We start from the raw sequence: 27,744 nt of genomic DNA, 5'->3' as shown, positions 1-27,744 counted from the left end.
AGGATTAATGGCTTTTATGTATGTTATGTAGGCTATGTAACCCTCCGCAAGATGGCTTGGCTGAAATTGGCGGTCAATAAATCTAAGAATAATAATAGTAAGAGTAATAACAATGTTCAAAAGGGAGTTAGAAGTCGCTGGAGCTTGGCCACCTCCGCGCCCTGGCCCTTTAAAGAGGTGTGCCGCTTTCTTGTCTCCCCGGGCTACATTGTGCAAGGGAATCGACCCCCGCGACGACCTTTGGATCGGCAGCTCTTCCTTTCGCCTCCTTGCTTTGGAGGGAAGCGCCGTCGTTTTCTTCCTCCACTGACTCGCCCCCCACCCACCCCAGCACCCACCATGCAGTTTTCCCCAGTCTGGGTTGCCGTCGCCCTCTCGGTCTCCGCGTTTCCAGTCTCCTACACGTTGAACAGCCTGTCGACTCTGGAACAGTGAGTAACGTGTGAATGCGCGTAAATGCGTGTCTTCTCGGGGGTTTTCCTCTCCTCTCTGCCCCGTGTTTTTTTTTTTCCCCGTTCCAAATTTAAAACAGCAAAAAAAACTTTCTGCTCTGCTGTTGCTCCGGAGTAAGGGGAGGTTTGCAAAAGGAGTCGAGGGGGTGGGGGTGGGAGGGTCGCCACCCCTCTGGCCTGGCGCCTGGCCAAAGTTGGCAACCTTGATATTACAATAAAATGCCCAAGTTAAAAATTAAAAACATTGCTAAATCACGATCGTACACTGAATCTACCATGTCACAGTAACATTTGGAACTGAGATTAAAGGCGTTTTGACCCAAAGGGTCTTCCTCCATAGTCAAGTTATTTTAAAATGCACAAATACAGTGAATTTTAGGGCTTGCTACTTGACCGGGTGGTCAAGGAAGACTCTAGGGGGCTGCTCCAACTAATCTGCTATCGATCTTCTATGGCCCGTTTAAAAGGTCTGGCTTGGAGCCCACAGGTTAAAATGCCCAAATAAAATGCCCCAAGGCCACCACTCTCTATGTTTGCCCGGCTCCCATTCAACGTTTTTTCGGACACGACACGTGAGAATGCATTTTTGAATGAGAGCCGGGTAAATGCAGAGTGTGGTGCCCTTTGGAATGATATTTTAACCTGTGGGCTCCAAACTAGACATTTTTTTAATATTACGTAGATGTTGGAGCAGCCCCTTACAGACTTTCTTTAGCACCCATAAGGATAGTTTCGAATGGGTCTGAAATAGCACAACAAAAATAGGGTCCAAGAACGCCTTTAAGACCAACAAGGATTGATTCAAGGCGTGAGCTTTCGAGTGCCTGCACTCGAAAGCTCACGCCTTGAATCAATCTTTGTTGGTCTTAAAGGCGCTCTTGGACTCTATTTGTGTTTTCCCACCCAGCAAGCAAGCCCTAAATTTTACTGTAATAGTGTATTTCGAAATAACTTGCATAATATGGGTCGAAATCTGTCTGGTCTCAGTTCCACGGGTTATTGTGAAATGATAAACAGTATACAATCGTGATTTATCAGTGTTTTTTATTTTTAGGGCACTTTGCTGGGGGGTAAACGGTCATGACTGGGGAAGGCACTGGCAAACCACCCCGTATTGAGTCTGCCATGAAAACGCTAGAGGGCGTCACCCCAAGGGTCAGACATGACTCGGTGCTTGCACAGGGGATACCTTTACCTTTTTTATTGCAATATTTAAGAGCCTCTTGTGGCGCAGAGTGGTAAGGCAGCCGTCTGAAAGCTTTGCCCATGAGGCTGGGAGTTCAATCCCAGCAGCCGGCTCAAGGTTGACTCAGCCTTCCATCCTTCCGAGGTCGGTGAAATGAGTACCCAGCTTGCTGGGGGGGTAAATGGTAATGACTGGGGAAGGCCCTGGCAAACCACCCCGTATTGAGTCTGCCATGAAAACGCTGGAGGGCGTCACCCCAAGGGTCAGACGTGACTCGGTGCTTGCACAGGGGATACCTTTACCTTTACCTTTTTATTGCAATATTTGCATTTTAAAATCATCCTTCTAGCTCAAGCTTTGGGTTCCTGTCTTCTCTAGTTAGGTTGGGTTTTGTTTCCCTTTTGGGTTTTGTATTATGCGGAGCAATATTTATGCCAATGAAAGGTTACTGACAGACTGGTGGAGTGACAGGTGGACTGAGCGCCAGTTAGATGTAGTGGTTTATGAGTGTGGGATTAGTATGGGGGAGATCTGGGTTCAAATTCCCACTTGGTCCGCAGATGCTCAATAGGTGACTTTGAGTCACACAGTTTGATCTTTGATAACAGCGTTTTGGTTTCTCTTTGTAAAGTACTCTGAATTCTAGGGGATTGATTGTCTTTACAAAGGATTATCATTGGCTGTATATGGTTGTGACACAGTCTACTGATGTAACAGAATTGATTTCTGCTATATATTCCCTGTCATGTAAGAAGTTCATAGTCTGACGAAGAGTGCTTGCACTCGAAAGCTCACGCCTTGAATAAATCTTTGTTGGTCTTAAAGGTGCTACTGGACTCTGATTTTACTGTGCTACTTCAGACCAACACGGCTACTCATTTGAAACAGTTTAATTTACCATGCAGGGTTGTTCAGAAGAGCCCTGTTGGATCAGACCAGTGAGGGTCCATCTAGTCCAGCTTCCTGTCTCACACAGGGGCCAGCCATTTCCTCTGGAGGGCCAGCAACAGGGCACAGAGGCCAAGGCCTTCCCTGAGAAGAACATCAGAAGAGCCCTGCTGGATCAGACCAGTGAGAGTCCCTCTAGTCCAGCCTCCTGCCTCACACAGGGGCCAACCAGTTTGTCTGGAGGTCCAGCCCCAGGGCAGAGAGGCTGAGGCCTTTCCTGATAAGAACATCAGAAGAGCCCTGCTGGGTCAGACCAGTGGTCCTGCTAGAACAGCATCCTGCCTCAGAGTGACCAACCAGTTCCTCTGGAGGGTCAACAACAGGGCAGAGAGGCTGAGGTCTTTCCTGATAAGAACATCAGAAGAGCCCTGCTGGGTCAGACCAGTGGTCCTGCTAGCCCAGCATCCTGCAAAGCGTATAAGAGCCTGATCAACTATCAGCGGAAAGGGCACAGTTTTCCCCTTCTCTTCTGCCCGTTTCATATGTCCCAGTAAATGTGCATGCAGCCTGCATGTACACGCATACACCAGTTTGTAAGAATAAGCCTGTGCGTGTTCACTTTACAAACAAAACTGGGCTCCAGAGCCCTTTTTAAAAACAGGATTTCAGTCACGCGTTCAATTGGGCAAGCATTGCACATAACCTGATAATCATTCAGCGCATGCATGAAGAACAGTCGAGTGTAGACTGTGCATGGATTGTATATGCATGGGCTGTAACTTGTGATAGGGGCCTGTGTTGTCCCTGTTGGTGTCAGGTGAGATTGTCAGCTCCTTGGGGCAGGCAATGCGCAGTTGTGTAGCTGAGCATCCGCATGGTGAATCACAAAGTCTCCTGACTGAATCTTGCTTTTGCTCCGATATAATTCTCTGTTGTTGGAGACGAATGCTGAGAATCCCATGGGCAGCCAAAGTTACCAACAAGATAGTTCTAGAGAGGAGCAAACCAACTATGTCATTAGAAGGGAAGATATTACGGCTAAAGCTCACTTGCTTTGGACACATCATGCGATCAAACTCGCTAGAAAATTGCTCGGCATGGTCAGCATCAAAAAGAAACGTGGTCGCCAAACGCTGGCTCGACACGATCAAAGCCGACACAGGGATGACGGTGAACCAACTAAAAGAAGCAGTCAGAGACAGGGGCGCATGGCAAAGACTTTCCTATAGAATCACCGAGGGTTGGACACAACTGAACAGATGACATAATCAATTCACTGCCCTTAGGCAAGCCCCCATGCTGTCCTGATTCATCTGCAGCGCGGGCATCCGGAGAGCTTCCTTCACAGGGATGTCGTTACAATGGCATCAGGATTAGAAATTAAGACTTCCCTTTCCTGAATTGCAACATGCTCCATCCACTCTAGCATCCTGTTTCCAGGCTGGCACTAGAACATGGCTGTTGGTTTGCTGTTCGATAGGTGGAGGTTTCGCTGGAGCCTTTATGGTTCATACCTCTTGATTGGTCTGTCCAGTTCATTTCTGTTTCAGTTTAATCACCCATAGGCCACACATCGGCATTCAAGAATTTAAAAGAGACGATAAAACAGAAATTTGCTACATCCACAACAGAGTGTTGAAATAAACTGCTCAAAAACAATTTTATCTTGCATTGGCTGCCTCAGGAGGTGGGGAGCTCCCCCTCACTGGCAGTCTCTGAGCAGCACCTGGACAGATCCTTATCCTGGATGCTTGAGGCTGATCCTGCCTTGAGCAGGGGGTGGGACTAGATGACCTTCATGGCCCCTTCCCTCTCTAGGATTCTATGAGTCTAGCTCAGTAGTGGAATGGGCTGCCTAAGGAGGTGGGGAACTCCCCCTCACTGGCTGTCTTCAAGCAGCGGCTGGACAGATCCTTATCCTGGATGCTTGAGGCTGATCCTGCCTTGAGCAGGGGGTGGGACTAGATGACCTTCATGACCCCTTCCCTCTCTAGGTTTCTATGAGTCTAGCTCAGTAGTGGAATGGGCTGCCTAAGGAGGTGGGGAGCTCCCCCTCACTGGCGGTCTTCAAGCAGCGGCTGGACAGATCCTTATCCTGGATGCTTGAGGCTGATCCTGCCTTGAGCAGGGGGTGGGACTAGATGACCTTCATGGCCCCTTCCCTCTCTAGGATTCTATGAGTCTAGCTCAGTAGTGGAATGGGCTGCCTAAGGAGGTGGGGAGCTCCCCCTCACTGGCGGTCTTCAAGCAGCGGCTGGACAGATCCTTATCCTGAATGCTTGAGGATGATCCTGCACTGAACAGGGGATGGGACTAGATGACCTTCATGGCCCCTTCCCACTCTAGGATTCTATGAGTCTAGCTCAGTAGTGGAATGGACTGCCTAAGGAAGTGGGGAGCTCCCCCTCACTGGTGGTCTTCAAGCAATGGCTGAACAGATCCTTATTCTGGATGCTTGAGGCTGATCCTGCATTGAGTAGGGGGTGGGACTAGATGACCTTCATGGCCCCTTCCCACTCTAGGATTCTATGAGTCTAGTTCAGTAGTGGAATGCGCTGCCTAAGGAGGGTGTGAGCTCCCCTTCACTGGCGGTCTTCAAGCAGCAGCTAGACAGATCCTTATCCTGGGTGCTTGAGGCTGATCCTGCATTGATCAGGGGGTGGGCTAGATGGCTCGTAGGGTCCCTTCCAACTCTGTGTTTCTATCCTTATCGGAAAATGATGAATATTTACAAATCTATTTTCTCTGAAATTTATCTCTTTCTATTTCATATTTTGGACAGCAAAAGTCAGGCTGGCTGGGATGATGAATCAAGTTCTGCTATTTGGCATCCCGTGAGGCCTTATTGCAGTGTGAAGCTCTAATAGCCTGAGGTTATTGGGGTTTGCCCTGTTTTATAAGGAGCCTCTTGTGGCGCAGAGTGGTAAGGCAGCTGTCTGAAAGCTTTGCCCATGAGGTTGGGAGTTCAATCCCAGCAGCCGGCTCAAGGTTGACTCAGCCTTCCATCCTTCTGAGGTCGGTAAAATGAGTACCCAGCTTGCTGGGGGGTAAATGGTAATGACTGGGGAAGGCACTGGCAAACCACCCCGTATTGAGTCTGCCATGAAAACGCTAGAGGGCGTCACCCCAAGGGTCAGACATGACTCGGTGCTTGCACAGGGGATACCTTTACCTTTACCTGTTTTATAGCCCTTTGCCTTTTTTGGGAAGGGGCACAATTAGCAATCGTTTGTGTAGCACTTGCTTGTGTAGCTATCCTAATCTGCCCTTTGTCCTCTGGACAGGAGAATGGGAGGGCTGATTTATGCAGGCCTCGACTCCTTGCCCACCATCCCTGACTGCTCAAAGAAGCACTGACTCTCCTGTGTGCATGTGTGTTTTTCCGAATAGATTATGCAGTTTCTTAAGGTGTGTTCATATTCTATGCCTCCCTAGTTCTTAAAACAGTTTAACAATGCTCCAGGAATTGCTGTGCAGCTACTGTTAACACTGTTTCTTTTACCGTGCCAAGTTTCCCTGGGATAAACACAGCAAGCCTCCTGAACTACGCAGCACACCTTACATAGCATGCAATCTGGGCAGTTGTTTCCTGTTGGGTCTTGGAAGGCAGGATGAAAGAATCAATTTCCTTTCATAACGAGAGTGGTTTTCTGCTGACGCCAGAGAGTGCAAGCTTGATGGTTTACGCAGCACTCCTCGGCGAATATGATGGACAGAGCTGAATGTTTTTGTCAGATCAAGTCTGGAGTCAAGTGGCAAGGCATTTCAGGTCGAGTGAGAGATTGCAGCTTGCAGTACTGATAGCCAAGTGGCTAAATTAGGTCCCTTTGCCATCCCAAAAATCACACTGAGAGAAGAACCTTTTTTATTTTTACTGCAGCAGAAATACAGACACAGGGGCATATCCCAAATCCCCCAAATCTGTGTGCAGAACAAAGGATTGCATGAGACTTTATAATATTCCATTGAAGGCAGGGAAAGATTATGCTTTTTAGGTCAAACCAATAACCTGGGGTCGCCACCCCTTGCACACCCCACAGGATCAACCCTTTGCCATTCTGCTAAATCACCGGGAAAAGGTTACAAAAAGCAATTTCCCATTCTTTCTCAATCCTCTGGTAACATAAACAATGGCCGAACATATCAGCCTTGGTAACATTTCAAAAAAACAAGAACAAGTTTCTGGGCCTTCGTTTTTGAAATAGTCTGGTACACTAAGCTTCTCCCCACAGAACAACAATCAAGAAAATATCATCTCACCCCACCTATCCATCAGTACTGAGGCTTTTGAAGACCTCTGATCATTCCTTCCGAAGTCATGGCAAGTGAGTAACGGATGAGGAGTGAATCCGGAGCGAATCCGGAGCCCTTAAGCAAGGAACATGGTCCAAGGGGGTGATTCAGTTTGGGACAAAGTACCTATTTTAAAACTGTAATGACTGGGGAAGGCACTGGCAAACCACCCCGTATTGAGTCTGCCATGAAAACGCTAGAGGACATCACCCCAAGGGTCAGACATGACTCAGTGCTTGCACAGGGGATACCTTTACCTTTTTACCTATTTTAAAAGGGAGGACTCCTATCCCAAGGTGTTTTGAAAATTCTCTTCCCAAGAGGGCAGGAAGTGTTTGTTTTGAAACTGTTGGCCTCAGGGTATTCAGCAAGGAGACTTGGGATCAGCTGTCAGAGAACCAGTTTGGAGACAGATCAGGTTACTTGCTTTTTGTCTTTTTCTTTCTAAAGCATTGGCCTGGCTCCCTTCGTCCTCACCTCGCACCTCTCCTTTTAGAATAGCCTTTTCCAACCTTGGGACTGTGGAGATAACCTTAAAACATTTTTCAGACTTTGAGGTACTCCGGAAATTATGTCAGCTGGCTATGCCTCCCTGCCAAACATCCCAGAAGTGAAATGTCATGACCCACTTGGAGTGGCTAACCTCCAGGTGAGGGCTGGAGACCTCCAGGAAGTGCTTTCCTCTGGCTGCTCTGTCTAATTTTGCCCCTCCCCCAGATGTGTGCTAGAAACGCTCCCTTTTATTATTATCATAATTATACTTTGATTTATTGCCCGCCATTCCTAATGGCTCATGACAGGCTACGTCAATCTGAATAAAACCCCGTTAAAACACCATTAAAACCCCAGACCTAAAAACATCACAATTCGGTGATCATCATAATATAAAAGAAAAGAAAAGCGAGAAGCACGGCGGAAAAAAGTACATAAACATTTGTCTTCTCCCAAAACTAACTCATAAGGGAGGTGGGAAGAGCGGGCTGATGTCCCTACAAGGTTAAGAGGCTCTGACTGATTTCTTTGCTCAACTGGGGGGGGGGGGGGACGTGCGGAGAGCCATGGATGCTGGATTTGCGAGTGGCTTTTTTTTTTTTTTTTTTTGTCGGCCCATCTGCACATCACAAAACACAAGGATGGATGGCTCCAGTGATCTCAGCGGCTGCTTGAACTTCCAGCGTAGATGGCGTCATCCCTGGGGCGTGCTCCCGTCACCCCTGGTCAACATGTTACCCTGGTTGAGAATCCTTATTCTAGAATCCTTTTCCAGCCTTTTGTCTATGGCAAAGGTTCTCAGCCTTCCTAATGCCACAACCCTTCAATACAGTTTCTCACGTTGTAGTGACCCCCAACCATAAAACTAGGCAAGGGTTCTTTCACAGAAATTAAACCTAAACTGACCAATGGTGTGAAGATCCATTGTTCATGATTGTATATAAATTAGTTTTTTTCCCGGGGTTTCTCAGTTCAGTTCTGCCTCTTGTCCCACCATGCCGATCTCACTCTTTTCCGCTGCTCTAGACAGACGAACGCTCTATCTCGATCTACCCCGCAAGGCTGTTGTGTGTATGGTGGTTCCCCTCCCCCGGGCCCAGCTGCTTGTCCTGTCACAACCCCTTTGAAAGGGTCGTTTGACCCCCAAAGGGGTCCTGACCTGCAGACTGAGAACCACTGGACTATGGCGTAGCCCCTGAAATAATTTTTCAGACTTTAAGGAGCCCTGGAAGTCCTATCAGCTGGCCATGCCCCCAGAAGTGACATCACGACCCACACCCTTAGTCCTCCTCTTGCTCCCTCCTTGGCGACTCAGCCTGATGTAGGCTGGAAAGAAGAACAGGAGCTGAGAAGACAGCCTAGACCTCCACACGTATCACACTCCTGCGGACCCCCCTTCTGACCTTCCATGGACTCCCAGGGGTCCACAGACCCCCGGTTGGGAATCCCTGTTCTAGAACATCTGTTCCACAATCTGTGTAAAAGCTTAGGAGCCTTCCTGGCCCAGTTTATCGATGCTAGAGTACACTTTGATGCTGGTTTGTTGGGAAGGCCATGGCCATGGAAGATGGGGGGCCCATTCCAGGATCCATCGAGCCGGACGCATCTTGTCACTCATCTCCATTGGGTGGGGCCAGGTTATATCAAAGGGAGGAAAGATCTCTTTCGTGTCTCAGTCTCCTTCCTTCCTTCCTTCCTTCCTTCCTTCCTTCCTTCCTTCCTTCCATTCATCCTTCCTTCCTTCCATTCATCCTTCCTTCCTTCCTTCCTTCCATCCATCCATCCATCCATCCATCCATCCATCCATCCATCCATCCATCCATCCATCCATCCTTCCTTCCTTCCTTCCTTCCTTCCTTCCTTCCTTCCTTCCTTCCTTCCTTCCTTCCTTCCTTCCATTCATCCATCCATTCATCCATCCATCCATCCATCCATCCATCCATCCATCCATCCATCCATCCATCCATCCATCCATCCATCCATCCATCCATCCATCCATCCATCCATCCATCCTTCCTTCCTTCCTTCCTTCCTTCCTTCCTTCCTTCCTTCCTTCCTTCCTTCCTTCCTTCCTTCCTTCCTTCCTTCCTTCCTTCCATTCATCCTTCCTTCCATTCATCCTTCCTTCCATCCATCCATCCATCCATCCATCCATCCATCCATCCATCCATCCATCCATCCATCCAGCCAGCCAGCCAGCCAGCCAGCCAGCCAGCCAGCCAGCCAGCCAGCCAGCCAGCCAGCCAGCCAGCCAGCCAGCCAGCCAGCCAGCCAGCCAGCCAGCCAGCCAGCCAGCCAGCCAGCCAGCCAGCCAGCCAGCCTCCCTCCCTCCCTCCCTCCCTCCCTCCCTGCCTCCCTTGTTTTGAACATATCCTTGTTCTCACCTGGATCATGTGATGCCCTCTGGATGGCAAGCTCCAACTCACAAACAGGTTGATCTTTGCTCCCTTCCATGTCAAAAGCGCCACCACCAGCTAGCATGGTACACTGATTAGCTGCTGTCTCTGACCTGCACATGGGACTTGGAAGGGACAGCTCTGCTACTGGTTGGGCTAGTTGCATGGAACCTCCACCATCTAAGGCAGTGCACCTCAGGAGGGCCAAACAGCAGGGAAGCGCTGTTATGAAGTTAGGTGGGTTGTGTGTTCGTTGTTTGCCAAGGCGCTGTGGTTAAGAGTGTCAGCCTAGGATCTGAGAGGGTTGACCACAAAACTTACTCTGTGGTCTTGGGTCAGTCAGCCTTGCTTACCTCGCAGGATAAAAGGAAGGGGAAGAAATTCCTTCAAGCCCTTCTGAGGCTTGGGCTGCCAACCTCCAGGTGGCACCTGGAGGCCTCTTGGTTTCACAGTTGATATCCAGATGACCCAGGTCACTTCCTCTGGACTGCTCGGGAGGGTGGATTGCATGATATTATACCTTACCCTGCTTTTCACTACCTGAAGGATTCCCAAAGTGGTTTACAGTTGCCTTCCCTTCCTGAGTGTAAGGGAAGTCTGCCGACTTTCCGCCGAGCTCCCCCCGAAGAACAGCATCTTTTATTAACGTCACTTGCACATAACATATATGTGTCTCTCTTTTGGCCTTCAGCCCGGTACTCAAACACAGAAGCTTCTTGCATGTAAGCGTACAAGCAGCTATTGTTCTTTGTGCTTTCTACTTGCATTGCGATAACAGCGTGTTCAGCAGTTCACTTTAGCAATACACACACACACACACACACACTAGGCCTGCACCACAGGAATCAAACCTGGATCTCCAGATTAGAGGCTGCTGTTCTTAACCACGACACCAAGCTGGCTGTCTTTGTTGTCCCTCACTGAGGTCTCTCCGCTTCTTAAACCCTGCTTTCCTCAGGCTTCATTCCCAAAACCAGAATTACAGAATTGGAAGTGACTATATGGACCATCTGGTCCCATCCCTGCTCAAGGCAGGATCAGCCTCAAGCATCCAGGGTCATTCTCTGTCCAGCTACTGCTTGAAGACCGCCAGTGAGGGAGAGCTCCCCACCTCCTTAGGCAGCCCCTTCCACTGCTGAACTACTTGGACTATGAATCCCTCCCCCCGATATATAGCTGTTAATTTTCTATATGTAGTTTAAACCCAGTACTGTGGGTCCTCTCCTCTGCTAGCTACAGGAACGGCTCCCTGCCTTCCTCCAAGTGACAGCCTTTCAGATACCCCAAGAGAGCCATCATGTCACCTCTCAACCACCTCAACAGCCTCCAGGCAGAACATTCCCAAATCCCTCAGCCTTTCTCAGAGGGCTTGGTCCCCAGGCCCCTGATCCCCCTTGTCACTCTCCTCTGCACCCACTCAATTTTGTCCACCTCCTTTTGGAAGTGAGGCCTCCAGAACCGCATACAGGACTCCGGGTGCAGCCTGGCCAGTGTGGTATACTGGGACATCTTACAGTTTTTATGTGATACCTCTGGTGTTGCCTCTTTAGGTATTTCCCAACTTAGAGCTGGCAACCTTTCTTCCACTTAGAATCAGAGAATCCTAGATTTGGAAAGGTTCCATAGAGGCCATCTAGTCCAACTGCCTGCTCAAGGCAGGGCCTTGAGAAAAGGCTGCTCTGGAATGCAGATTGCCTGGCATTATGTCCTGCCAAGTTTCCCCGCCTCCCTGATGCCCACTCTCTCAAGATCCACCCTCAAAGTTCCAGGTATTTCCAGACCCTGGGTTGGTAGGGTTGCCTTGCCACTTCTGGGTTCAGAAACACCTGGAAATTTGAAGTTGGAGCCTGGGAGAGTTAAGACAGGGAGGGAGGCTAGGCAGCCCACTTTCCAAGGCAGCCAATTTCTCCAGAAGTTGAATGAATGAATGAATGAGTGAATGAATGAATGAATGAGTGAATGAATGAGTGAATGAATGAGTGAATGAATGAATGAATGAATGAATGAATGAGTGAATGAATGAGTGAGTGAGTGAATGAATGAACGAATGAGTGAATGAATGAATGATTGAATGAATGAATGAATGAATCTAGAGATGAGTTGTAATTCTGGCAGATCTCCAGCTTCCATTTGGTGGTTGTCAACCCCATGACTTTGGAGGGGAAGAGAAGGATAAAAATGTTCTGGCTGGGTTCGCGGCCTTGGTTTTGGAAAAAGCCGGAATCAAAAACAACAGAGTGTGGGCATGTAGTGCTTTGAGAGCATCCAAAGTTCTCCCGGAGTGTGACCGCTTTGTTTATCCAGCTGCTCTGAAAGTACAAGCCGCTCTCTGCTCTCCTGCATTGATGATGCCAAGACGGGGGATACCTTTTGCTTCAGGCCGGAGCTGGGAAGGTGACCCTCCCTGCTTCCTAGCACAGCCTCTCCACCAGGTGTTAGGAATCAAGGAAATGCAATGAAACCAAAATAGCTAGAGCAACTTGCACAGACTTTCTGGAACCCAGCTTTTTCTTTTGGTGTGTGTGTGGGGGGGGGGGAGGAGGTGGTCACACTGGCACAGAGCATGAATCATTTGCCCTGTTAAATGGCTTCTGATTCTACGAAGATTGTGGTCTGAGCCCCCTCCCTCTCTTCTCCTTCACGGGAAAGGTTTCCTGCACTTGGCTGTCTCTGCAAATCGCCACTGAGCAGGAGTGCCCTTGCGGCTCTGCAGATACAAGAAGGCACTTTCCTTGCAAGAGTATTGCTTGGGATTGTAGCAAGCGTCCTTTGCAGCCAGGGTCTGCATTGCAGCTATTCTGCAGCGGCAGCTGGCAGTGGGCAAAACTTGCAGCTGCAGGACACTTGCCAGCTCCCTGGATGAGCAGCGTCGCCATCCAGATGGCTTCAAATGCAAGCTTGGACCCCTCACTCTGGTTTCAAGGAATGTGCAGGCACAGGGATTTCTGCAGTCCTGCTTAGGTCATTCGGAGGGGAGGGGGTTGCACCAGGATCTCATCTGCGTTTCCAAAATCTTTTCATTTCTTAACATAATTTGAGTACAGTAGCACCGTTAAGGCCAACAAAGTTTAATTCTGGGTAGAAGCTTTCATGTGCGTGCATACCTCTTCAGATATACATGTGCACAGACTTCACCAGCTATTACATCTGCGTAAGAGAGGGGGTTAGTTGCCAGGAAGGGCTAATTGGAGTCAAGATACAAATGTAATTCAATGATAAATATAGCTAAGATTGGGTAAAAGTCATTGGTAAGACCTGTGAATAGCCGCAAATTAGCGAATAGATAATAATAATAGATAATAAAAGTGTTAACAGAGGGATGCAAAATCTTAATGATTCAGCATGTGTAGTGAGATAAGAATCCAGTTTCTTTATTTAGTCCTGGGGGTTCCATAAGGCTCTCCCCACTCAGTCTCAACTACCTCTCAAAATTTATTTATTTATATTCATATATTGCCTCTCCTGGTATAGCCTGTTTGAGGCGATTCACATCATTTAAATTCAACTTCTCTTGAATTCCCAATAAGCAGCTTAGTTTGTTGGCAGAAATCTCTTTATTGAAGAAAATAAACAGAAAGCAAGGTATCTCCTTGCTAAAACTGAAGAACTAGGTTAACAAGCAGACTCTAAGCTTTCTCCAAAGCCCTCCTCCCAATCTGAAATTAGGCATGCTGGATGAGATACCAGGCACAAACATTTCCCACACAAAAATGCACACAGCAGCTCAGACACTATGAAACATTCCTAAAAGACACATCAGATTAACAAGGTAAAAACTCCTGCCTTGGACCTCCAATCTGTGGAAAAATGGAGCAGGGCATAAATAGGTCCGGGAAAATATCCCATGGCAAGACCATGAGAACAGGGGCTTTGACATCACAACCCTGTGAAGTAGGTGAGGCCAAAAAGGGGGACTGGTCCAAGGTCACCCAGGGAGATTCGTAGGTGAAGCTTTCAGAAAGGATCTACTCTGCCTCTCAGAGCTATAAAAGCTTGCAATTCAGCAGTCTCCCATTCCAGTCTCTTTCTGAAATTCCTTTGTAATAAAGCAGCTACTCTGAGGTCCTCCAAATGTTCTTCTACAGCTTTCTCAGTTTTGTGATTCTTGATGCTTATTAAGGATGCTTTAGGCTGATCCTGCATTGAGCAGGGGATTGGACTAGAGGGCCTGTATGGCCCCTTCTATCTCTTGGATTCTATGACCCTATATCTTATTTCTGTCTATTTATCCCAGCCTGTCTCAGACAGGTGGCCACCACTATGCTTGCCTGGAGTTGACACTCACAATCCATCCAGGACAATAACCCATGAAGCAGAGGATGCCACTGGAGATGCCGACTTTTCCCTTTAAGAAGGGAGTTTTGGGATCTGTTATTAAGAAGAGCCGGGATGAGGGCTGCTTCTAGCTCCTCCACCCAGCAGCTCCCCAAGGGAAACCAAGGGACAGAGAATATCCTTTCCGAAAACTTCTCTCTGGGAGACCTTGTACCAGTCACTCTCTTCTCGGCCTTGCTTACCTCCCTGGGTGGTATTTGGGACTGAATTGGGAGAGCCGTGTATGCTCCATGCAGCTCTTTGGCCATTGGAACCCCCAGGGCTTAACAGAAATATCAGGTTCTTATCACACTACTCATCACACTCTGTTCTCATATCTGTTTATTAACTCTTTTATTAGGGGAATGATGTCAGATGCTTTGGGTGCCCATGAGGGAGAAAGTTGTGGCACAATTAACGTCAATGAAACAATACATTTTGGATTGTTTTGATGGCTTGCATGGAATCCTGATCACAAAGTGGAAATACACATGGGAGGATATGAGCAAACATGAAAAAAACCCGTGTGTCTCAATAAATCCTGTAAGTTTCCAAATAATTCATTCAAACTGTCGTAATATCTTTAAATAGGACAGGGTCCTATCTTTAAATACGACAGGGTCCTATTAAATAAAAGAGTAAGGCCACCTGGGGAGGAGTTAGCTCTTTCTGCCTGGGGAGCTGATCTTTATACTCTGCAAGTGAGCTGTAATTCTAGGAGCTCTCCAGGCCACACCTGTAGGTTGGCTACCCCTGGGTTGGAAATATTCCTGGAGGTTTGGAGGTGGGACTTCAAAATCGTACAATGCCTCAGAGTCCAGCCTTCAAATGAGCCATTTTTGCCTGCAGTTGGTAGGGAGTGGTGCAGGAGTGTCCCTCCTGGCCTATGGGTTATGGCCAGCCCTTATCAGCAACTGTTTGTATTCTGGGGCGCAGACAGGCAGACCAGCATCAGTCCTGTGAGTCTGGAAAGTGCAGGAAGATCTAAATAAATATTTACAGCCTGAAACTAAATAGAGAACAAGTAAATGTCTGGAGACACATAGTAACTGAAATAGTAACTGGCAAATAACCTTGGCCTGGCAAATAAAAAAAACAGTATTAAAAACCTTACTAAGGTCAAGACTGCTGTGCACAGACAGTCTTCCTCTTAGGGTTGCCAGCTTCCTGTGAGGCTCGCTACTCCACCTCCCTCATGGGGAGTCTGCTATGGGGAGAGAAGGGGAAGACGATTGGAAAATGCTTTGAGACACCTGAGGCCTGCTGGGTCACTGCGGCCCATTCCCAGTTCTCTGAGATCTCTCACAACCCTATATACCTCACAGGTTGACTATTGTGGAGAGACAAATGGAAAAGGTGTTTGTAAACCGCTTTGAGACTCCTTTGGGTAGTAAGCAATAGGGTACAAAAATCCGTTCTTCTAAGGAGCAACTATGAAAGAAGCATGTGGGCACATAACATTTTACCAACAGTGAAAATATGGGAGACAGAAGGAACAGGGTGGACACCTGTGTACTGTGACTACCCTATGTGTATCAGGGCAGAGGGGCATTTCGGTGAATGTGGCCTAATTCACACAAGAAGGGAAATGACACAGAACTGGGGGGAATTGGTTGCCATGTAATCTTCCCCTAAGAAGAGTCTCCAGTCTGATTTTCCCTTCACATATCTGAGGACATGGCTCTGGAAAGCTCATCTGTAACCACTATGCCACAATTCCCAAAGGTCAGTCCTCTCCCAGTATCTTGTTTTCAATATCTTTAATAGTAATCATCAAACACAACCAAGTCTAGTATCCTAGGTATAAACTAGTTTCATTGTTGGTCTTCCTCAGTTATATAATCAATCATCAAACACGATCAAGATGAGTATCCTAGGTAATAAGCAGTTTTGTTGTTGGATTTCCTCTTTTCTGTTCTCCAAGGGCTATTATGCATGGCCGGAAACCTTGCAAAGAACCTGCCCCCAGAAGACTTTTTAAAATTTCGGCACGTGGGACCATTCTTGCAGTAGAAAACTCACCATAGTATTTTTGATTGTGCATGGCACCCCCCCCCCCATAGCGGCAACTGCATATTTCAGCACACTATTGGCTTCTGGTCTCCCTGGCAACTGAGCCGACTGTATTGCCATGTAAGTGAGGATTACTCCCCTTGTATGCATGATATGCATTTCCTTTAGCAGCTTTCTGAGCTTTATCTGCAAATGCTCTTGAGAATACAAAACTGTAGCTTCTCTGTTGAACTGTAGCACCCAAGTAATTATGTGCAGTGGCAGTCTACCTCTGATCAGAGAACATGGCGGTGGGGCATTGTTTGCCAGTCTATCAGGCACCAGTCTATCTGGTGAAGCAGAGGGATCTTCCCTGTGCTGCCTTGCTTGGGCCCAGTGGTTGTCTGAAATGCCAGTTCCCTCTTGCAGGAGAATGAGGAAGCAGTGCTGCGTCAGGCTATGGGCAGAGGCTCCCATAGAGTAGATGACCCATGAGGTCCCTTCCAACTCTGTTTCACAAATATATAGAGGGACCATGGGTAAGGAAGGATATTTTGACAGTTTAAACTGATTCTTCAGAAACTTACAGGATTTTTGAGTCACATGGTTTTCTTGTTGTTTGCATGGAATCCTGACATGCATCTCCATGGATCTATGAATATTTGGCTTCAGTACTGGAGGGCATCAATCCAGTGCCTCTCTCTCTCTCTCTCTCTCCAGCTCCTGGTCTGTGGCCTTGGTGGGTGCTGTGGTCCTTGTGGGCTTATTCGCTCTGGTCTATCTCCCCAGCCAGTCCCAGGATCCTCTCTTCTATGGTATGTTGACTCCCCGCTTCCTCTTGCTTTATCAGACCAAAGGCCCATCTGCTGCCCTCTCCTCTTTCCTAAACACCCTCTAGCTGAGGAGTCCCAGCACAAACCTCTGTGGCTCTCACGCGCTGATCGAGATTCTGTCCCCACCATCTTTCTTTTCCAGTGTTCATGGTTTTTTCCTTCACGTCTGTGATTGACACAATAATCGCGCTGGAAGAAGATGGTTATATCAGTGGATTCATGGAGTTCTACATGAAAGAGGTACCATTACTCTAAGGAATCATGAAGTGGCTTACAATTCCTCTCCTTACGACAGATCCCCTGTGAGGGAGGTGGGGCTGAGAGAGTTCTGTGTGAACAGCTGCAACAGGACTGTGACTATCCCAAGGTCACCCAGCATATACTGCACATGGAGGAGGAGTGACGAATCAAACCCAGTTCCCCAAATTAGAGGCCACCACTCCTAACCACATCACACTGGCTCTTGGATTCCTTTGAAGAACCCAAACTCCACCCTTTTACAAGCACAGTTATGATGGAGCAAAAGAGTCTCTTGTGAACACATGAAGCCTAAATCGTGTCTGATTTCTATCCTGCTCCGTTTCCAGAACTGGACCTCACATCTCTCTGCTGCTTCTTTCCGCAGGGTGAGCCATACCTCCGTACAGCCCACGGCATTATGATCTGTTACTGGGATGGCGTGGTCCACTATGGTCTCTACCTTATGATGATTATAGCTATGTCTCAAAGGTAAGGTGGGGGGCCCTGCTAAGTGCTGGGGATTTTCCTGGGCAAGGTGTTTCAATTAAGGTGTTCAATTAAGGTGTGAGACAGGCAGAAGTCCAAAGGGTGCAGTTGGAGGAAGACAGTGCAGGCGGGCATTGCACTGGTTGGATTACAGCTGTTGACAACTCAAATAGGGAGAGGCTGGATTTGCGTCTTCAAGGGAGAGGATTTTGGTAATTTCAGGAAACCGCTGCTTGGCAGAAAAGATCTGGTTTGCTTGTAGATCTTGCTAGGAACCTGAAGGTTGAGCAACAAAACAGATTAAAATTAAAGCAGTAATATTTATTATGAAGGGCACCTTGAGAAGATTGAAAATAACATTAAAGTGGAAGAATCAGAGTGTCTTACAATTGCACGTACAGTCTCAGTGGTTGCAAATGGTACGGCTGTACTTCTGTTGTCATACATTTCTACCCAGAAGGCCTTTGCGGATGGTTAAACAAAATATTTGCATACATACAATGATACAACTCTATGATTCTCTAATTCTACCCTGCCTAGCTTCCAAAATCTGACCCAATCAGGCATGTCTGGATTTGCCAGCTTGGCACAATCATGCCTACTGGAATAATATTGAAGACCAAACATTTTGCTCAAAGTCAAAAACTTTGAAGTATGAGACTGGACTGGATCAGGGATAAGGATCTTAGGCTACCGGGAAGCTCTCCTGTGAGCACAATGGATCCGGCACCTTTATCTAAATGTCAGAAAGAACGCTTGGTGCCCCTGTTTCCAACATGTCCTGAGGGATTCTACTGACAAAGCTTCTCCCATTCTTTTTCAGAAAGAGTTACCGGAATTTCGGCTTGTACTGGATCGGGTCCCTCACAATGAGTCTTGTGGTTTTCTTACTGGGCAACATTGTTGGTGAGAGGCATCGCGACTGTTCTGTACTGGGGGCTGTGACGGAACGGCACGGAGAGGAAAGTATCAGGATAGCTGTGCAGTTCTTTCTTGCCTTTTGAAGCTGTAAAGAAAGCCTCCGTCTCTCCCTCTCCCATTGTTAGCACAACACAGAGGGTATGAGGGAGGCCGCCCGCCTCCCTCATACCTCCCAAGAACATTAAGATCAGGTAGCTTAAGCTCAGGGAGGTATAACTGGGCTTGGTCAGGGCCAGGGCCTTTTTGGCTTTGGCCCCGGCCTGGTGGAACGTTCTGGCTAAGGAGATGAGGGCCCTCTGGGATCTCCCACAATTCTGGAGCAATTCTCAGCTATGGTTGAAGCCGGGCGATGATAGCATGAAATGTGGACCTCCCGACTTTAAATATCCACCAACAGGGACCCCTCCAGACTTTGACAAACCCCCCGTAGGGAGGCAAAATTAGGAGGTGGCTTTTAATGAAGGATTGTTGTTTTGTTTACTGTTCTATCCTGATGATGTGTGGTTTTTGGATGTTCCGAGCTAACAGGATGAGGCAGTATTAGTGAATTAATTTAGATTTTAAGAACATATTTGAAAAACATTGAATTTTGACACATTAGTGACAAAGGAAATGTGTGTACAGGGAAACCACAACAGTTAAAAGTCAGATGTGACTGAATGGACTGCCCAGCTGTGGCCAAACTACAAAGGGAGGGGATTGTAATTGGGCCCCACTGTGAGTTTCATGTGGAAACTCAATTATAAAGCACTGCAGAGGCCTGATTCTTGTCAGGACTGATTCTGCACTTACTTTGCTTTTTCCATTGTGGATCCTAATGAATTCAGATTGATTTGAACTCGGGTCTCCCTCTATTACTCCCCCCCAAAAAAATTGAAACAGGAAGTGTTCTGTACTTGATTGGGGAAGCTCAGAGCAGGGAAAGAAGCCAAGGGCAGCAGGAGTCTCTTTCTTTCTTTTTCTGGAGGAGGGGGGGGGGATTGGAGACCCCAGAGGAGGGGGGAATAAATCCAAGTGGCAAATCTCTGCTGAGAGAAGTTAGGGCTTCTGGATGCAGTCACTTTAAGACAGGGAGGGAAGCCTTGCAAGGGGAACCAGGAAGTCTTTGAACTAACGTCCTGGCCAATCAGGGAAGACTGCTTTGCTACGAGGCATGGAGAAGGAAGTTAATTCGCAAAAAGGAGAAATCTACACACTTACAGATGGCGGTTTTTTCAAATATAGAGGCTTATATCCACTCCTGGATATCGCAGGGGAATGTTAGGGTCACTGTGGATCAATCCTGCATATCACAGAGGGAATATTTAAAGCACCCATAATCAAAATGGAAATTGCATTCAGTGTAGACAGCAGGGATTTATTTGAACAGGGACTGGGTAAAAAGTCCCATGCAGACTATACCCAGGACTCCCTTTCTTTGCCCCCTGTTTTCCTGACCCAAGAGGCTTGGAGGGGCCAAATTATGCTCCCTTGCGATCATTTGAGGTCATGAAAACTGTGGGCCCAGAATAGGAGCCCTGCATTACATCTAAATGGTGTTGCCGTAGGGAGTTTGCATCTGCCGTGTGGCTGGGAAGTCCCTGCAACTGAAACACAATTTGGGTCTCCCAGACTTGGATTCACACCTGCTTGAAAACCACAAAATTGAACAAGGATAATTCAGGGTGAACCGTCCTTGCTAAATGAGCCTCATTTTCAACTGGTTGTTTCTGTTCTGGTTTTCTTGACATCGATGGCGTAAAGTAAACTGGGGACACCAATGCCAAAAAGGGCCTGATTCTGTCCAGTAAGTGGCTCTGATTAGTAGCAAGTGGCTCAGGGAAGTGCCACCAACTGCAGAAGAAAGCAAACCAAATTAAAACAAGGAGGAGAAAGAGGTATGCGTTTGTGTGTTCTCTCCGCAGGGAAATATGGGTCTGAGATCCGGCTGGCCTTCCTCCTCAATTTCCCCTACCTTCTCATCCCCATCTGGGCTGCGAAGAGAATCTTCAGCCAACCCAAGCCTTTGCCCCTTCTGATGGCGGATAAGGTACTTAAGAAGAGCAGTGCTGGATCGGGACCAGTGGTTTTGGAAATAAGGCAGCTGTCCTGACCGGTTCTTAGTCCCTCGCTTTTTGGAACCCTGGAGGCCCTGTTTGAAAGCCAGCTTGGTGAAGAGGCAGCTTCTAATCTGAAGAGCCGGGTTTGATTCTCCGCTCCTCCACGTACAGCCAGCTGGGTGACCATGAGCTAGTCACAGTTCTGTTAGAGCTGTTCCCACAGTTCTGTCAGAGCTTTCTCATCCTTACCTACCTCACAGGGTGACTGTTGTGGGAAGAGGAAGGGAAGGCGATTGTAAGCCGCTTTGAGACTTCTGGTAGTGAAAAGCGGCATATAAAAAAAGTTGAGGAAGGCTGAGCAAACCTCATCCAGGAGGCAGAAACTGGTATTTTATCCAATTCAAACTGGAGACAAAGAAGCATGAGTTATTCCAATATTCTGGTATCCACACTCATGGCCGTAGTCTTTACCCAAGTGCACCCCCAATGTTGGTGGTAGCCATATCAGTCAGTGTCAAAGCTGGCATCTACATAAGAGAAGCCGTCTTGGATCAGGCCAGTGGCCCATCCAGTCCAGCACTCTGTATCACACAGTAGACAAAACCCAGATACCATTAGGACGTTTACCAGCAGGGCCAGAAGAAGAAGAAGAGTAGGTTTTTATATCCTGCTTTTCATTACCAGAAAGAGTCTCAAAGCGGCTTACGATCGCCTTCCCTTCCATTGTAGAGAAAGAGGCTAGGACTATAGAGCCACAGGGGAAGTGGACTCCAGGGATGTCTAGAGATGTCAGCCATCTAAATTTCTGTGAAAGGCTGCATAGCCCCTGGGAAACCCTTGGGAAACCCTGGGGTTCTCTGAAACCCTGGTCGGGAATCCCTGACTTGTATTTATAGTTGGGATTTCTGGCTCCAATGTGCATTCTTTTACACTTGCCCATGTTGAACCTCATCTGCCATCACCCGCTCAGCCTCGACAGATTTCTCTGGAGTGCCTCCCAGTCCTCTCCGGCTCTATACATTTTATCTGGGCTTCCAGTTTTGTAGTTTTAAATGGTCTCCAAGCTTCCTAAAGGGATTTGACTCTCCTTACCTTTCAGTTTCTTCTTCCCAAGCCCCTCCCCCTCATATTTGAGAGAATTTACCCTTTCTAAGGTTAAATGTAGTTGTACTAGTCTTTTGGGGCAGCTTCCTATTTACGTAAATGCTAAATAGCATTATGACCAATGTTCCTGACTGGTGCTGTCAGGTTTATGTCTTTCCCAGGTCCTACGTATTGCTTAGGATCAAGTCCAGGATTGCCTCGGTAGATTCTGTAGCCATCTTCTCCATGGAACAGTCATTGAGAGCATCTAGAAACCCGACCTCTTTCTCCCTGCTTGAGCACATACTGGCCCAGTCAATGTGCGGGTTGTTAAAGTCACCTGCTATTTCATTTTGCTCCTTTCTGTATATTCCAGTCCAGTGCCCCAATAAGCAGACTCTTGATTGAAGAAATCTCTTTATTAAAGGCTTAACGAAGTAGGTACATGAAAACTATTTGCCGAAACTAAAGTGAGTAGAAGCCCGTCTAGCTCGTTCCCCAAGCACTTCTTGGCACCAAAACCCGGGTGTGATCAGTCACTTTCCCATGCTATAGGCCTGCTGAAGTGAAAAGCGAGAGGAGTCCTGTCTGATACCAAAGATCAGGAGATAGCAGAGAAGCACCAAGGAGAATTTTGGAAATTTACTGCCAGCTTCTCTGGGGTTGCAAAGTTAAAATAGCACAGTTCACATTTCCCAGCTGTGGTCGTGCACAGATAGCAAGACAGCAATTAAAAAGTAGGATCAATACAGCATGGACCGAAATACCATTGAGGACACAGATGCAGCCTGGTTCACGGGATCAACATGGCAAGAATATGCGACACCAGGTTTTTGACACCTCTCTGAATTCTTTTACTTTAAAAAAAATTGGCTGACCTTATTTTCTTGATTTAGAGAGGAGACATTGAGATGGCAGAAATGGGACAGGGGTTAAATGCCCTGTATTTGTGAAAGTTAGACGATTAAAAAGGCTTTATAAACCTATTGAGCTTACCATTATCCTTCGGTGACAGGACAAAAATTTAGGTAGACAAAGTAGAGGGGGATGGCTTTTCACCACAATCGTACCATAAATATTTATCTGATAATGTAATTTTACGCAGATAAATTTCGGCCTTTCCTAGAATTGTAGAAGAGTTGGAAGGGTCCTCCAGGGTCATCTAGTCCAACCCCCTGCAGAATGCAGGAAATTCACAACTCTCTGCCCACCGCAGTTACTTTAATTCCATGCCCAGATGCCACGAGCCAGGTGATCCAAGAGTGGCAATCTATAAGTCTAATGATAAATAATTTTAAAAATGATGTCTCTTCGAAAACCAGAATCTCTTCCAACACCTTGCCATAAAACGTCTCTCACTCCATGATGCTGTTATGTCATACAACGAACACAGCGCTCGTTGTCTCAACACTTAATCCAGATAGCAAAGCAAAAGCTAACGCTACAAGTATATCCCTATTCTTAAAAAGGGGACAAAACTGACATTATTAAATGGAGGGGAACGGCCAAGAAAGGCGAAAAAAGGGTACTGCCCCCCTCAAAAACGTGCGTATGGCCAGCCTATTTTAAAATCATCCTCTAACTCTGGGGTAGTCAAACTGCGGCCCTCCAGATGTCCATGGACTACAATTGCCGTGAGCCCCTGCCAGCGAATGCTCAAGGGCTCATGGGAATCCTCACTTCAAGAAGAACATAGATAAAATTGAAAGGGTACAGAGGAGAGCGAAGAGGATGATCTGGGGCCAAGGGACCAAGCCCTATGAAGATAGGTTGAGGGACTTGGGAATGTTCAGCCTGGAGAAAAGGAGGTTGAGAGGGGACATGATAGCCCTCTTTAAGTATTTGAAAGGTTGTCACTTGGAGGAGGGCAGGATGCTGTTTCCGTTGGCTGCAGAGGAGAGAACACGCAGTAATGGGTTTTTAAACTACAAGTACAACGATATAGGCTAGATATCAGGAACAAATTTTCACAGTCAGAGTAGTTCAGCAGTGGAATAGGCTGCCTAAGGAGGTGGTGAGCTCCCCCTCACTGGCAGTCTTCAAGCAAAGGTTGGATACACACTTTTCTTGGATGCTTTAGGATGCTTAGGGCTGATCCTGCGTTGAGCAGGGGGTTGGACTAGATGGCCTGTATGGCCCCTTCCAACTCTATGATTCTGTGATTCTGTGATTCTATGAATTGTAGTCCATGGACATATGGAGGGCTGCAGCTTGACTACCCCTGCACTCTTGATCTGATGGGGATAACAAACTCCCAGCTTTTCAGCTTCCTTTTGGGCCTGCTATTTGTAAGTGAATCTGTTTCTCTTAGATTCTCAGTTTTTCTGAACCATGTACCTTCTCTAACATACAGAGCTGCTTCTCCAGGAAACCCTTTCCTCCACCTCCTAATGGTTTTGCAAGGTGAATGGAGCATCTGCCTTCCATTCAAGACCCCCTTCTTGCACTTCGCATGCTTGCACCCTGCTTTCCAAACTGCTGCTCCCCACTCCCCACCCCCCAGGTTTCTGCTCTAAAATCCAGCATCTCGCTGTTGCTTTTCGTTTTTGTCTTGGGGCAGGTTTCTGAAGAGCAGAGCAAAAGTATCCTCCAGCGTCCCCTGGACTTGGGATTGGTGGGATTCTTTCTCCTTGCCGCGGGATTTACGCTCTTCCGAGGCCTGGTGAGCAATGGCTGTGTCCTTCATGTGGGTCGTAGAGGATTGGGGAGGGGATTTTGCAAGCCCTTCTGGCCCTATTGACTCTCGCTGACCTTGTACCCTTGGAGGAGTTGGGCCTTAACCACCAGGCAGAGCTGCTGGTCGTTCAGAGGAGCTAAACCACAATAATTTCCAGTTGCTTCATGTTTTGCCGTTTCCGGTGTCCATGTTTAGGTTGTGTTGGACTGCTCGGCCGATACTTGCTTCAATTATGTGTACCAGCAAGAGCCATACCTGCGGGATTCTGTCGCCTACCCCAAAGTCCAGGTGAGCCGAGAGCATCTTACCTGACCAGGCGTGTGTGTCCATGGGAGCCCCTTTCACAGAGCCATTAGCTGCTTTGGTATAGAAAAGAAAAACTCTGCCCCTTCTTTTGTAACGTGCTAAGCAGGCCTGCCTGGGATCCTGGAAAAACTGGGCACCCAAACAGCCCCCCTCATTTCCCTGCTGTACTGCTTGCCAGTTTGCTTTTCCAGCCAGGCTTCCCCACAGATCCGCCCCTCTTTGTCCTCATTCTCTAGATGCTGGTTTTCCTCTTTTACCTCCTGCCATACTTCTGCCTCTGCCTCTACGGGCTGCTTTGTCCTGGGTGTACCTGGATGCTGGATTGGGCCTTGGTTTTCGCTGGCGCCGTGGCGCAGGTAATTGGATAAGCCATATTCCTTGAGCCCACAATGTTGTGAGTATGGAGGTACATTGGTGCTGGTCCTTCTTCTGTGTCAATGTGGTGGGGGCTGTTGTTCTCTGGAATCATCTCCCTGGCTGGTGTTCTGCCTGTCAGGCTAAGCTATGGGACCCACCATGATAATAGTGAAGATAATATGTAGAATCCTAGAGTTGGAAGAAGAGCCTCTTGTGGCGCAGAGTGGTAAGGCAGCCATCTGAAAGCTTTGCCCATGAGGCTGGGAGTTCGATCCCAGCAGCCGGCTCAAGGTTGACTCAGCCTTCCATCCTTCCGAGGTCGGTAAAATGAGGACCCAGCTTGCTGGGGGGGGGGGGGTAAATGGTAATGACTGGGGAAGGCACTGGCAAACCACCCCGTATTGAGTCTGCCATGAAAACGCTAGAGGGCATCACCCCAAGGGTCAGACATGACTCGGTGCTTGCACAGGGGATACCTTTACCTTTACCTAGAGTTGGAAGAGACCTTCAGGGCCATCTGGTCCAACCCCCTGCAGAATGCAGAAAATTCACAACTACCTGCCCACCACAGTTACCCCAGTTCCATGCCCAGATGATGCCCCCCCCCCAAAAAAGGAATCCCTGCTGGCCAGTCTGGCCTGGAGGAAATTCCCCTCCTGACCCCAAAGTGGCAATTGGCATTTCCCTGGGCATGCAAGAAAGGGCCACAAGAGCCAAGCTCAGACACAGTCCCTTCTGCCCACCCACTCACCATCTGCGGAAGTAATTTCTTTACCACCACCTCCCTACATGGGCTCAGAGCCATTCACAACAAATGGGTGAGGCCAGATGGGGCTTGGGCCCAGCAAGATTTCTGACTGGCCACTGCAGACCTGATTGGCTGCAAAGAGTTTTAAAACCTTGTTTTGGCAGCAGCTACTCCTCCAGCTGCTCCTCCTCCACCTGCAGCCAGCTGGATGACCTTGGGCTAGTCACAATCCTGACACAGCTGTTCTCACAGAGCAGTTTGTCTCAGAGCTCTCGGCCCCACTTCTGTTGTGGGGAGAGGAAGGGAAGGTGATTGTAAGACGCTTTGAGACAGCATCTTCAGGCAGTCAAAAGCAGGGTATAAGAACCAACTTTTTCTTCTTCATAAATTCCCCAAGATGGCCTGATCTGGTCAGGACTTCCTTGGAGAAAGGCTGGGATACAAATGTACACACACATTCAGGGAAGAAATGCATCTCCCTTTAATTAGTGGTACAACAAGGAAGGTAGCTGCTCCTCCTCAAAGCCTGTAATTTGGCCAGCAAGGCGGGGACAGGGGAAGGGGACAGGGGCGGGGGAAAGAGCCAGGCTAACTGGAGGCACCACCCCTCCCAACAAAGAGCCGGGCAGGGGGTTATAGTCACCTTGTGTCTACCTCTCTGTCTTTTCATTGTTCCAGGCACAGTTCTCGCACCTTGGGTCTTCCCTCCACCACCGCACCCCCTACCCCTACCGCACCCCCGAAGGGTCTTGGTGGCCCGTGGTGGTCTCCAACGTGACCTATGCCTTGGGGCCCCACCTCCTTGTCTACCGCTGCTTCCGCAGTCCTGCCTTCTTCTACCCAGTGGCCCTCCGCGATGAAGATAAGAAGAAGCAGTGAGACAGGCAGAGGCCCCCCCCCCCCGCGTGCCAAACACCCTACGGAAGAGGGGTTGTGCCTTGGGGGGAGGGGCTTGCAGGGTGGTTTTGCTGCCGTTTCTGCCTGCACGTGGCAGGCATTAAAACTTGATTTCAAATCAGGGCCCGAGCAAAGCATCTTGGGAGCTGGTCTGGGCCATAGATTCGCCTGGGCATCCTCAGAAATTTCCTGTTGGGGATGGGGAGGGGGCAAGGAAATGGGTTCAAAGCACTTTCTGTGTGTAATGTAGATCAGCCAATTACTGCAGGTCAGGACCAGGCAGGGCACAGGGGGCTACTTTTCTAAAAGAAAGGTAAGGGTTTTTTTTATTATTATTTCAAGAAAAGAGCCAGAAATGGGCAATGCAGGTACTCCACGACGTCCTTGTTTACAACATTAAAAGACATATGATTTTTAAATGGTTTGCTGTGTGAAAGCCCTCCTTGAAGATTTGCAGATGGTATCTGGGTTCCAAGACCTTCAGAGCCCTCCCCACATGCTTGGAATACAAGGTAGACTGCTCCCCTTCATGGAGGTCCTATAGAGTTATCCTGGTGAAAAGCTGTTGGTGGTCTTATGGAGGGTGAATCCATCACAAGGATCTTGCTGAATTGGACTACAGGTTAGGGATGCCAGCCTCCAGATGAGACCTGGGGATCCCCAGAAATTCCAGCTCATCTCGGACTGCAGAGATCAACCCCCCAGGAGAAAAATGGATGCTTTGGCAGGCAGACTCCTGTCCTCCCCAGACTTCATCCCCAAATGTCCGGGAGTTTCCAGACCTGAAGATGGCAACTTTACCCCCACCCCCCCATATCCCTGCCAGTGGCCACGGTGGAGGGCTGACAAGTCTGCTAGTTCCCATGTAGTAGTCAACAATAAACTCGAAAATTTGTAAATTCAACTCGAAAGCTGTAATAAACTGTCTGAAACAAAATCTAGAGAAAAGTTGCTTGAAGAATCTTGCATTTTTTATGACGTTTCGATCCCGAAATCTTTGCCAGTGCAAGCAGAACTCGCTTTGACTGTTTCTACCCTAGCAATATTATTCAGATTTGCATTTTTAAAAAGCTGGTTTTTCTGTCTATTTCTGCATTAAAATTTGCCTATCCGGGTACAGTCCCAAATTGCCATCTGACTTGCC

The 27,744-nt window shown here is 48.0% G+C and overlaps 1 protein-coding gene across 1 annotated transcript; it reads left to right on the top strand.

Annotated features, from left to right (window-relative positions):
* The first annotated feature begins 230 nt into the window (after positions 1–230).
* On the top strand, positions 231–27,022 carry TM6SF2 (transmembrane 6 superfamily member 2). Its single transcript, XM_077332010.1, has 10 exons — positions 231–431; positions 16,734–16,828; positions 16,989–17,086; positions 17,472–17,575; positions 18,396–18,478; positions 20,398–20,522; positions 24,176–24,277; positions 24,488–24,580; positions 24,835–24,954; positions 26,382–27,022. Exons 1-10 carry the CDS (start codon positions 340–342, stop codon positions 26,580–26,582), a joined length of 1,113 nt encoding a protein of 370 aa, XP_077188125.1. The 5' UTR covers positions 231–339; the 3' UTR covers positions 26,583–27,022.
* The last annotated feature ends 722 nt before the right edge of the window (positions 27,023–27,744 follow it).

The sequence above is a fragment of the Paroedura picta genome, chromosome 4, assembly GCF_049243985.1.
Source record: "Paroedura picta isolate Pp20150507F chromosome 4, Ppicta_v3.0, whole genome shotgun sequence".
Taxonomy (NCBI): domain Eukaryota; kingdom Metazoa; phylum Chordata; class Lepidosauria; order Squamata; family Gekkonidae; genus Paroedura; species Paroedura picta.
This window is presented reverse-complemented; position numbering and strand designations above follow the sequence as displayed.